Raw genomic sequence first — 13,353 nt, 5'->3', positions numbered from 1 at the left:
CAATACATTGGTCCTCAGAGACCATGGGGAACTGAGCAGCAGGCTTATGATGTTCTCGCTGGACACTCAGTCAGTCCAAGATGATGGCCACAATGCCAAGGAAAGGAAAGAAGTGATTTTGGCAGGAACCTTAGCAGATCTGATGGCTACTCAATCCGTTTTGAGCAGATCCATAAGAGATCAGGAGCAACTCTCAGAGTATGAAGGAGACTAGTGGGGGAGGGGCTAGCAGCAGTTTTTTTCCCTAGATCCTCTTCAGAGGATTTCATCGGTCTTGCGGAACCAGTCCCCTTGTGAACTATGCAGGTGCCTGTGCCAGATCAATTAAACCAGGCTGTCGGGGATATTTTGCTAGCAGATCTGTCAAAGGGTCTAGCTGCAACTCTCCAGCCTCTGTGTGTAGTTGCACCTAGCCCCTTGAAAAATGTTACCTCTCAGTCTCTAAATCTGCCAGCTCAGAATTCACATTGGGTTCAGAGGGTACACACCCATACCTCACTAGACCTCTGTGCAGTTCCTAGGGGCAGGACCCCTCAGCTATCCCCTGCTGAACATATGCAGGAAGTTGAGTCAGACAAATCAGCGGTGCAGTCCATTGTAATGTCTCACTCTGAAACCACAGGAAACTAGCCAAAGTTCCGGGACTCATGAGCTTGGCGATCCAAGTTACTCCATGGGCAAGACACCACTCGCCTACTCCAATGAGCTCTATTGCCTTTTCAAAGGGAAATAGTGGCCAAGCATCATCTTCAAGTCATTGACATCTCAAGTGCGCTGTTCACTCCACTAGTGGCTTCAGTCCAAGAATCTGCAAAAAGGAGTTCAATTCAGAGATCCACCATGGACACAAGTTAGTACAGACCCCAGTCTGTCAGGGTGGGAAGCCCTGTGCAATGGCAGGATGGTGTAGGCCAATGGAAAACTGTGGAAGCACTTCAGCCTATCAACTTGCTGGAATTATGTGTGATCAGGCCTGCTATTCAACACTTTACCATGTGTTGTCATCTGACATCTGTTCTAGTGAGAACCGACAATATCACTGCCAAAGGCCACTTGAATTGGCAAGGGGGAACAATCTCCCCTCCTTCAGGAGATGGCGGCTCTCCTATTGGGCTGGGCAGAGGCTCATCTGGATTTTCTTATCAGCAGAACATTTGAAGGGAAAAGGCAATGTGCAGGTGGAATGGCTGAGCTGGGAACAGATCCAGCATGGGGAATGGCAACTGCATCACAACGTATTCAAAGAGATCTGCAGGATCTTTGGGAAAGTTCAGCTGGACCTGTTTGCATCTCTCATCAACCATGAGGTACACATCTTCTTCTCTCGCTATGTGGATCCAGAAGCAAAGGTGATAGATGCCATCACAGCACAGTGGCCAAGAGGAGTTCTGTATTCATTTCCACCAATTCCTCTGCTCTCCAGACTCCTGTGCTTAATACAGGAGCAGAACGTGACAGTAATTCTAGTTGCTCCATACTGGCCCTGCAGGCCTTGGCTTTTGGAGATAATCAGCCTAGCAGCCTCTCCCCCGTGGCCTCTACCATACAGACCAGATCTCTTGTCACAGGGTTGCCTGTTCCATCAGGGACCTGCTTGGCTGAATCTTCATGCATGGAAATTAACTAGACTAGACTCATGAAAGAGGGTTTACTTACCTCAGTGTTGGACACAATGATAGCGTCCAGCAGATCCTCCATGTTGTGCCTTCACAACATGGGTACATGGGAGGTATTTTCATCATGGTGCATGCATCGGCATTACACTCCAAGGAAAGCAGGGCTAAAGGAAATCATATCTTTTCTTCAGGATGGACTAACAGTGGGTCTTGGACCAAGTACTTTGCATCGCCAGGTGTCAGCACTATTGTCAATACTGTCAAACTTGCTGGATAAACATTAGGTTCTCATCCCTTTATGAAGTGTTTCCTCCAAGAAGCAACTGTGACATCAATACCAGTACAGCACTGCTTCCCAACCTGGGACTTACACAAGGTGTTGAAGGCACTTCAGAATTTGAACCACTTAAGTCCATCTCCTTATGTATATTATCTTTCAAGGTTCTTTTTCTAGTGGCTGTCACATTGGCCAAGAGGGTATCGGAAATGAATGCTCTGTCAGTGAATAGATAATGCTGCATTTTCCACAAAGACAAAGTGGTCCTGCCTACTTACCCACTCTTTAGTCCTAAAGTGCTTTCCTCTTTCAACAAGCCTTTTAAGTTGAGACCTATCCCAGTCTGCATCTGTGTCAGAATTGTTTAATATGTTTTTTAATAATGTTTTTAACCCTTTTTTAAAGTTGTTTTTTAAAAAATGTTTTTAATGCTGTTTTGTTTTAATGTGTTTTAGGATCTGTTTTTATGATGTTTTAAAGTGTTTTAGTGCTTTGTTTGCTGCCCTGGGCTCCTGCTGGGAGGAAGGGTGGGATACAAATAAAATAAAATAAAATAAAATAAATGTCAGCAAGAGCCTGTTCTGATTGTGGTTTGATCCTGAAGGGTTCCAGTTTCCAGGGCCGGTTCTAAAGGGCGGCCAGGTGGGGCACTGGCCCAACAGCCCCTGAATCTACAGGGGGGCCCTCAGCCACCCCTCCTCTCCCCTTCCACGATCCACGGGCCCCCCACGCCCCCCCACCTACCTGTCGGCTGTCTTTTACCATTGCCCTTAATGAAGATGGCAGCCGCAGTTTCCCTAAGTTACTGAAGCCCCTGCCGCCATCTTAGTTGATGGCAGAGATGCGTGCGCATAGCACGCATGCGTGCCATCAACAAAGATGGCGTCGGAGGCATCATCCCCTTAGGGAAACCGCGGCCGCCATCTTCGTTAAGGGCAATGGTAAAAGACAGCAGACAGGTAGGTGGGGGGGTGCGTGCGCATGCACACACACACACACACACACACATGCCGGGGCCCAGGGCAAGCTGATGCCCAAGGGCCCCTGCATTCCTGGAGCCGGCCCTGCCAGTTTCCACGGTCTTTCCTTATTACCAGATTTTTCTCTATAGTAAACTCAGAAAGCTTCAGTGAGATATCACTCTAACTCTCCCTCTATCTCTGGAGCTAGGGGAAGGCAGAAGTACAATGTCGTCATCCAATACTATTGCTATTAGGTGGGGCTAAAGAATATCTCCCCCAGCCTCCTGCCTGCCTTCCTCCTTTGGTAACAGAAAGAGAAGCCTGGGAGTTTGGGGCGGTGTTCCTCATGCAGGTAAGACTTTCTCTCTTTTGTCCTTTCCCAATAAGAGATGCTAACAGCAAGCTAATTGACAGGAAATGGGAAAGGGAAACAGAGAGGGAGAGTGATTGAGGCTTGCTTGGTTGCAGGAAATACAGAGAAAGAAAGAGAGATGCTTGCTTGCTTGCAAGGAAGAGAAAGAGAGATGCTTGCTTGCAAGGAAGAGATGCTTGCTTGAAAGAAAGAGAAGAGATGCTTGCTTGATTGCTAGCACTCCATGAGCAAAGTCTTCTCCTCCAGCAGCACTTTAATCAAACTGGATTAAAGCAGCACTTAGCAGAAATGAAGAAAAATGGGATGAGACTGTATTCCAGTTTGTCGGAAATACAGTCGGAACGGGGCCAGCCAGCAAGCCCAAACCCTATCCCTGGCTTGCCTGCACCTCAAGATTTCCTTGAAGCTGCCCTCTCAGATTTGGAATCATTGTCCCTGAGTCAATGGACATTGGTCTATTAGGGTGAATTGGGCACTGCCCCACCAACCTCAGTCTGTCCTCACCTGACTACCTTTTTACATATAACCTGTTAGGGGGTTGGTTCTGCCTGTCACTGGCTCTGGCTCCACCTACTGATGGCCTCCCTGTCTTCTACCCTACTACTCCTGATGGGCATCAACCACCAGTATGGACAATGGTTATTCATTGTGAGTGGAACATACTTTGCACTTGCTCAAAGGCAATCCTTTCCTTAGTATTACGGCTCACATTCCAGGCTGAGTCCTGGCATTCAAAGCAGCCTCTGGATCTGAATTCTGTTGGGTGCTGGCCAATCCACACGGTACTTGGATGTGGGACTTGCAGTATATTTTTATGCAGAGTTTGATGCTTCCTTTTAAAATGTTTGCATTTGCAAACTAACTTACCCTTTGAGGCCTATTCAAAATAGATCAGTTTAAAATAAGAAAGAAATATCAACCCCATTTGTTAAGGTGAGAATACTGATTTACATAGGAGTAAACTGTATTTTACAAAGACTCATGAAAACAAGGCTAAATACTTTTCTAATAACAGCAGCAGAAACCAAACATAATGTATACAAATGAAATTCCCCAGTAGCTGTACTATACTGAGGAATGTGGAATTTTATTCCTTGTTTCCCAGTTTTGAAATATTGGCATTTTTAATTCAAAGTTAGATGCCAGGCTGGATATAGCCAATTTTACAGTTCCATTTCAGATGCAATCAAAGAAGGAAAAGTGTCTGCCACTCAGAATGGTAGAAATCTTTTGAGATAATTTAATCAGTTGATCCTTCTGGCTTTGTGAGTAGGCCTCCTGGGCATACTCACCTACAAAAAGAAACTAGCAAGCCTGAGAAATCTCTCAGCTGATTTCCCACTGGCCTCGGGTTTTGTGGTGGAATAAATGACAGCTTCCTGTATTTTATTTTAATTAGGAAAAGAAAGAACATGGTTAATTGCAAGTGACTCTGGACTGGAGTGATCAAATGTTGACTGATTATGTCCTTATTTCTAGCTATATTCATGTCTCAATTTGATCTCCATTGCAACCAGCATTATCACTGCTGTCATATCCTTGTTAAGGAGATGCAGAGCTCAAAGATACACTTAAAAGGTCCATTAGCGTTTGAAGATCTAACAGGTGAAACATCTTATTTTCAGACAAAATAGTTCAGTTTTCATTGAGAATATAGTCTCCTAACCACTTTTAGAAAAGAATCTCCCCAGTACAGAGCAAAATACAGTATAGTACATGGAAGCTGAAAATTACCCTAAGCCATGTATTGTAAACTGGAAATGTTAGCATTGGCTCAATATGTTTTATTAATGAAACAGTAGAGTATCCTATATTACCGTGCTGCTGGTGAGAAGACATCACAAATTGTGTCAGTTCCACAAGGTTTCTCAGATGAGATCTTTAGATGGTAACCCTGATTTCCTCCTCTGGTAAAGTGCCTCCAAGATGGTGCTGGGAATGTTCCCTACATGCAAACTCTTTAGGGCAGAGGTAGCTAATGTAGTGACCTCCAGACATTGCTGTACTACAACTCCCATCAGCCCCTACCATCAAGGTTAATGATCATCAAGGCTAGGGATGATGGGAGTTGTAGTCCTGCAGCATCTGGAGGATACTCTATTGGCTAACAGTGCCCTAGGTCCTAGAGTAGTTGGTCTTGGAATCCTGTATCGAGTGCTATCTTACATGTGTTTCCTTTCATCGTAACAGGAGATTGGAGCTAGTTGAGAAAAAAGGATGCATATTGGAAAAAAAAATCAAAATGTGGCATCTCCAAATTGTATCCCTAATCTACTTTCAGCTACGTCATCATTATACTGACATGGATTTTCTGAATGAGGTTGGAAACAGATTGGACTGGGCATGCTTAATTAAGAAAACGGCATCACCATATACTCAATTCCTGGGAAGCAGCTGTCTCATTCTTGGGCTCCTTTTTCAATTTTTCTCTACTGCCATATCCATAAGCCTTCCAGAGACAAGCAACTTCCTTCCTATCTCCTAAATACTTGTTACTGTTGCTCTTCTTCCCCCATGCCAGTTAAATCTTGTCAGATTGTTTTACAGTCACACTGTTTACACATTTCATTCTTGAAACTACTTCTTTCTCTCTCAAACACCATACACATTTCAGCTGCTGTTAGCGTGGCCATGTGTCCTGCTTTACAGGGGACAGTCCTCTATTTGAAGGGCCATCCCAGGAAGGGACAGTAGGGACCTTGTTGTTCATAAACAGCAGGAGCAGGACAACAGAATGACCAGGCACACAAGTCCCCTGGTCACACCTGGCTCTCTACAATGGTGAGATGTATGGCAGTGGTTCCCAAATCTTTTTCACCAGAGATCACTTGAAAATTGCTGAGGGTCTCGGTGGACCACTTAATGATTTTCCTGCCTGTTGCAGCAATTGCCATGTGCTGTACTAGATGCTGCATGGTTTTTAATTGTATTTTTACAGACATGCTGCAGACCACCTGAATGAGGATTGTGGACCACAATTTGGGAACCCTTATGTTGCATTTCTAATTTCTAATTTTGTGTCTATACATAAAAATTACCATATGCATATTTTATGCAAAACTGTATCCTCTTTTCTCTTTTTTTGAGCGGTGCATTTCCTATTGTTGGGTGGCTGCCCTAGAGCTGTTTTTCTGGTTTAATATTTCAATAGCTATTGCAAAGTAATGTTTTCTCAATCCTGTTTGGAACAAATGGGACCTGCAACAAAATGTTTCAATGTATTCTCACCTTCTAATACGAGTGAAACAGCCACACAGCCATGTTCTTCTCCAGGAGATGACTGCACTCCCCCCCCCATTTTCTATTTTTCTTTTCCAGCAATCAGTGAACATTTCAGGGCTGCTGAGCATGCTCAGTTGTAATTGAGCTATTTGTGTCTGTCTCGGTGTGTTAGGTTTGTTTTTGATTTTTTTTCATTCTTCTGAAAATCTCAGGGTTCTCTTAACCATGCTAATAATTTTAAAGTGGAAGAACGCCCGGAGAGCGACCACCGACCCTTAAATATTGTTCTCAATTGTAATGCACCATCTTTATTATTAGATCACCGGACATTTACTAAAAAAGAGGTAGACATTCGGCCGGGAAGGCTGAGATGGATACCCAAATTAGAGAAAGAATTAAATGCATGGTTAAATTCTTCAACTACTTTAATGATAAGAGAATTTATTACTACAACATCCTATCCTGACGACCCGTCACCTTACTTTCAAGAACTAGTAGCTTCCTTCCAAAAATCTCTTTTAACAACTTCTAACTGTAATAGGAAAAATGTTCTAAAAAAATCAAAGTCATGGTTCGACCAAGAGTGTCGTGACAATAAAAAACAATTAGTATTAACTTATAAAACCTATAAAGTAAATAGATCATCTGAACATTTATTAACCTACTGTATGGCAAGGAAACAATATAAAAATTTGCTCAAAAAGAAAAAGAAAACAGAACTGAATAAATCCTGGCTATGCCTTCTATATTCCTCCAAGTCAAAAAATTCTACCCTATTCTGGAGACTTGTCTCGTATAACTGGCCAAAACCTTTATCCAACTTAGATTGCCATATCCCTCCAGTTGTTTGGGGGAATTATTTTGCCAGATTATACCAAAAGAATATTGACACTGGCGCTGTAATACACTATTCGGAAGGTGAAATTCCTGAATGGGCTGCTGTTACTATACCGGAGGTCCTCAACTTAATCGCAAAACTTGAGCTCAGGAAAGCCCCCGGTAGTGATAGTATCCCAGCAGAAGTGTTCAAATCAAACCCAGAATGGTGGGCTCCTTTATTAGCTGCTCTGTTTTCCTATATTAACCACTCAATGAAAATTCCTAAAGAGTGGGGCCTTGCAATAATTATCCCAATATATAAAAAAGGTTCTCATACTGATCCAGCCAACTATAGACCGATAAGTCTTTTGAATATAATTAGCAAACTTTATGCGACCCTATTGTATGAAAAACTGAATGCCTGGGTAGAGCAAAAGAACCTATTGGCCCAGGAACAAGCAGGCTTTAGGCCTGGCCGTTCAACTATTGCCCAGGCCTTAATTCTTTATCATTTAATATCTAAATACTCGACCAAGCCTGATACCATGATGTACACAGCTTTCATTGATCTTAGATCAGCGTTTGACTCCATCTCTCGTGAAAGACTCTGGGAGAAATTAAGTGCCCTGGACATTGATAAAAGACTGCTTTTATTGATCCGGAGACTGTACTTGGACACATCCCTATGGGTTAGATGCAATAACAAGGGCCATTTATCTAACCCCATCCCCACGTTTAAAGGGGTTAAGCAGGGATGTGTTTTAGCCCCGTTACTATTCAACTTATATATTAATAGTATAGTAGATTCCTTGACCACTATCTCTGCTCATGCACCGATACTGGCTGGCAGTCCCAGGTCCAGGTCCATACTTTTATACGCTGACGATATAGTTCTGTTGGCAAGATCCTTGGTTGGCCTTAGAAGACTCTTAGCATTTTTGACTACATTTTGTTCAAACGAATTGTTGTCAATTAACTACGAGAAAACTAAGGTTTTAATATTTACCAAAAAAAGACTGAAACATCGTTGGCAAATTAAGGGTCACTCAATTGAACAAATAAATACTGCTATCTGGGCTTAACATTTCAATCTACCGGATCATGGCAAATGCAGATCAAGGCAACGATCTGGAATGCTAAAAAAACACTGAAAGCCCTGTTATCATACTTTTTCAATAAAGGGGGTCAGCTTATTATTCCAGCAATTAAAGTATTTACTGCTAAAGTAATTTCTCAACTACTTTATGGAATACAAGTTACCACCCATGAAAACTTTTCTGCTTTGGAATCGTTACAAAATTCTTTTTTGAGGACTATATTTGCGGTCCCTAAGTGTATTCCTAGCTTTATTCTTAGACTTGAGGTTGGTTTATCAACTATAGAATCCAAGATTTGGACCTTGAGAATTTCCACTTGGTTGAAATTGAAACTTGATCCCATTGGGCTTTCTCCCCAAATTCTTCGAGATAATTTTCAATCTCCCTGGGAGAAGTTGATAATAGATAAAATTCAGAATCTGGGTTTTTCTATCCCTGTAATCCAAGAAATGGGTTATCTAAAAGCCAAGATCAATATTTCACAAAGAATCAAAGATATTGATTATCAACACCATCTAATACAAGTCAGGAAACATAGATATAACCCAAGATTTTTATCCCCAATGCCATATTTGTCCAATCTCACCATTCCCAGTTACCGCAGAGCATTTTCCCTTGCAAGAATGAATATCTTACCATCAATGCTCTTAGATGGCAGATATAATAAAATCCCATATTGTGATAGGAAATGTCCCTGCGGTGAGGATGAGGTAGAAACTATTGCCCATGTCCTACTACGTTGCCCTTACTACCATGATCTCAGATATCAAATAATTAAACCTATCCTAGACCTCATACCTGGTAGAAGTGAGGATAAGTGTTTGGAATACCTACTCGGAGATCACCAACAATTAACCACAGAGAAAGTTGCTAAATTTTGTGCAATTGCTATTCTACTTAGGAGGAATCGGGTAAATGATTCTCGAAATTGAGTTCTTTTTGGCTCTCCTTGTTTACTCTTAAATATGTCGGGATGAGTATTAGAAATTTTAACTAACATGTTTTTATTCTATGTCAATACTATGATCTGTATTCCTATAATATCCAGCTTATTACTGTAACAAATAATAATGAATAACGAATGAATAATCAATATTTTATCTAGATCTGGAAACTAATTCCTGATTAATTCTTAACCTGAATATGTTCCTCTTTTAATAATCGTTTTATGATGTTTGTTTTACTTTTATACTGGCCTTTGGCCGTAATAAAATTGGATTGGATTGGATTGAATAACCATGCTAATAATTTCCTCTTGTTCCTTGGTGGCCCTGTTCTGGCTCCATTTCTGTCAACACTCACCACCTGAGTTCACTGTTGAAGAGGGTGACATGTAGAACCCTACCCTTTCTACTATGTCAAATAATTCAGGCTTAGTAAAAACTTTGCTTTTAGCAAAAGAGTTAATGATGACCACATATGTCCCCTTTTAATTTCAATTTAGATCACATTCTTTAAGCAGAGGAAATTAATGACTGTGTTTTCCTGTGTTCCATGAAGTCAGATCTAACAGGGCCTTTGGTGGGAAGAATTAGCCCCAAACTCTGTATGATTGACATTGTCTGGTTTAATTTGGAAAGCCTAATAATGCCACAGATTGGGCATGGGGGGGGATTTGTCAGAAAGCAACTGTCATTGAATCTTGTTAAGTAAGAGAGTTGCTGCAATGTTTGTTTTTCATAAATTAAAATGAGCATTTACTTTCTCTAGGTTTAGGTTTATATCATTTTAAATTTTCATTTGCAGTAGAATTCTGTTCCTAAAATAGCGATGTTCACTATGGTTTAGAAATTCATGTTGATAAACTGGGTGATGCATCACTTTATTAAATTTTACAGCTGCAGTAGACAGCTTTAAACACATTTTAGAAACATATGTAGTATAGAGATCTATCAGTGAAAATTAGTCATGATAACTAACTGATGCCTCTGCATTAGGGCTGCCAGGTCCATGGCCGTTGTAGGATTTCTGCACTTGAATGAGAATTTTCATGAACAGTTTCTAGAATTAATTATTATAGCATGCTTGGGTAAAATGGCATCTTCATGCTCTGCTTGTGAGTTTCTAGAGATATCTAAAGAGATATCAGCTGCTCATAAGATCATAGGAAGCTGCCTTGTATAATCAGATCATTGCTCCATGTAACTCAGGATTGTCAACACTGACTAGGAGGGGCTCTCCAGGTTTCATATGGGCCTTTTCCAGTCTTATCTGGAGATGCTGAGGATTGAACCTGGATCCTATGTATGCAAAGCATGTGCTTTACCACTGAGCTATGGCCCTTCTCCTGCAGCACCTGGCAGACTCTCAGGTGGTTTCTCATCTAGGTATTTCTCATCTGAATGGGCCAGGCTCCAGTTAATTTCCCAGATTAAATGGGGTGGGTGTTGCTAATCTAGACACTAATCCACAAAGGCAGTTCTTATGTTATTGGGAGGGGGGGTGATGTGGCTGGAAGGATCTAGTCAACACAGAGAGGAACAAGGTACATGTTAGAATCTCCTACCATACTGCATTGCAAGGCACTAGTGATAGTACTAGGAGATACAAAGGTTAGTCAGTCTGCCGCCAATTTATGTGTTCCTTTTGTAATAGGTTTCTCTGCCATCAGGAGCTGCCAAAGCTCCCTGCCTCTTCTTTCAGGATCAGTTGCCTTTATTCTTCAGATGTATAGCGGACTGAATGCCAGTGTTTCCATTCTAGAGTGGTGAGTAAGTAACAACAATGGTTTGTCCTGTGCTCGATAATAGGAGAGGGAAGCTCCCAAATGTATTTGAAAATAAATAGTGGGGACCTACCCCCACATGTCGTTTATATAATTTGATGTCAGTGATAGGCAGTTTTAGTAGTTGCGTTGGTTGCCCTCAGCCTAATTGTGTAGTAGGAGCATGTTGCATCCCCTTTAAGCAACGGGAATAACACAGCCAGACACAGGTTTATGGGTGAAGTAGGGCCACAACTTTATTGATTAGAGCAAGTAAAGCAGGGTTGGCATGGCAGTAGGGCAAGGATCTGCTTCATTCCAGCAGCCCATGCTGGAGGAATGCTGAATCAACCAACAAGAGGTTGGGAACTACCCTTGGGAGTTGGCCCGCTTTAGACCCAAGTGGGGTGTGAACCCAAGGCATCTGTGGTCCCACTGACCAACCAGTAGAAGGGATTGTGAGCTGGATGAGGGGGCACCCCTCCTCAGCTAGGGGCGTGGCCATCATGTACCCCACTGGACTCCTTATGGGAGTCCCCTTTAAGATTGATCCTGCCCAGTGCCATTTCCTCCTAAAGTTGTGACAGAGGTGAATGAATGCCTAACAATTGCACAGCGAACCACTGAGGGATAGGCAAAAAAACCTGCTCAACCATGGGGCCAGATTCGTTGAGAGGAAAAATTCCTATCTGGCCCTGTCAACCAGCAACCCAATTAAACACAGCTCAGTGATGCCCAAAGACCGAGGGAGGGGGGGAGGGAGTGTGGGTGGGAAAGCCGGCACACGAAGAAAGAGGCCGGCTCTTAGGAGACTGGGGCCTTTAAAGGCCAGGGTATGGCTCCACCCCTTGACTGTTCTTGTGAAACTGCCCAGGATTGTGGGTGATCTCGCAAGAGCTGGGTCATGGATGGGAGGATTCTAACTCTTTCTCCCCCCCCCGTCGCTGTCTGGGGTGCGCTCCACCCCACAATTAGTGCCCTGTGCAGAGGCTTGAGGCTTGGCTTTCATGGCAAGGAGAAAAAACAAAATAGGGAAAGAGGGTGGGCAGAGGAAGGGAGGGAAGGGGAGTGGCAAAGTCCCTGCCCACTTTTGGCTGTGTCATCTTCCACCATTAGTGTGTAGCCCCTGACAGATTATCCTCAAAGTTGTCCTTCACAGGAAAATGTTTCCCCACCCCTGGTGTAAATGAACAAATAGGGAAGTGAGCAATAGCTGTATCCCCACTCTGCCCTTTGGAAATGTTGTCAGCCTTGGCATTTATTACAGCTGTTCTTAATGGCTTTTGTGATTTTTTTTAAAAAACCAGCTGAAATTCAAGCTCTGTTGTATGTCACTACACCTTATGCACCTCCTGAGCTGTTAAAGACTGAGCTTTTTAACATAATATATACTCATCAGGTGTTCAAAGCAGTTCTGAAATTCTAATCCCTGCTCTTTTATGCTTTGTGATTGATTTGGAAAGAGATGCTAATTAACTTTTGTCATAATGTTTATTAAATGTGACTGATGCTATTAACCCTACAAGGAATTTAAAAGTCTGCATAGTCCAAATGTTTTCAAAAGACTTCCATAAACATTAATTGTGCTCTGTATAATATATGTATTACTGGCAGATTAACTCTACTCAATCACTGTATGGTAAGCAAATTACCTGCTAATTATACTAGTCTGAACTTCTCTTGTCTGACTGTAGAGCACTTAAAAGTGTTTGGTATCAATGATCACAGTATACCTTTCTAGTCTAATGAAGTGCGAAAGGGTTAAAATTGTCTTTTAGTATCTTCCCTAAGAATATTTACTTCGTTGTATGTATGTATATACGTATGTACGTATGTGTGATGTTAACATGTGTTAATTATTTTTACTGTATTTTGATTCTGTGTAAGCAGCCTTAGGAACTTGTTTGGAGGATAGGATATGTCAATCAATCAATCAATCAGATGTTATATCAAAATCAATGGAGCTTGCTTTCAAGTAACTGTTATGAATGTAAGCTGCAGTGAAATACTTGATTCTCATATTCTTATGTGTTTCAATTCCCGTGTCACAAGTTTTAGGATAGTTTTGATAGCATTATAGCCCAGATATAGAAAAGATGTATTTGAAGAGATTACATGATTACTACTATGGTCATTATAAGTTTGTTATCAGAAACTGGTGACTGCCTATTTCAAACTCCTTTTGCGCCGATGTGGACCATGTCAGGCAGGTATATTAGCTGCATTTACATAGGCATGCAGATGGATGAACTCATCACTTACACAGAGAGGATACATGCTTTG

General features: G+C 42.0%; 1 protein-coding gene across 5 annotated transcripts in view; it reads left to right on the top strand.

The window, feature by feature from the left end:
* Positions 1 to 13,353, top strand: part of PRKG1 (protein kinase cGMP-dependent 1) — a 1,123,517-nt gene that overhangs the window by 192,324 nt on the left and 917,840 nt on the right. Inside the window, exon 1 of one of the 5 annotated variants that reach the window (XM_061635363.1) lies at positions 3,171 to 3,207. The exons of 3 other annotated variants lie outside the window; for them this stretch is intronic. Coding sequence is in view for 1 of the 2 variants with exons in the window: in XM_061635361.1 (XP_061491345.1) it covers positions 11,033 to 11,073 (41 nt within the window). In the remaining variant the exon portion in view is untranslated. Of the gene's footprint in view, positions 1 to 3,170; positions 3,208 to 11,010; positions 11,074 to 13,353 lie in introns of those variants that run through there. One more of the 5 variants, XM_061635361.1, reaches the window with a different exon arrangement.

The sequence above is a fragment of the Rhineura floridana genome, chromosome 7 (genome assembly GCF_030035675.1).
Source record: "Rhineura floridana isolate rRhiFlo1 chromosome 7, rRhiFlo1.hap2, whole genome shotgun sequence".
Lineage (NCBI taxonomy): Eukaryota > Metazoa > Chordata > Lepidosauria > Squamata > Rhineuridae > Rhineura > Rhineura floridana.
The sequence above is the reverse complement of the archived record's forward strand: the minus strand, read 5'-3'. Positions and strand labels throughout refer to the sequence as shown.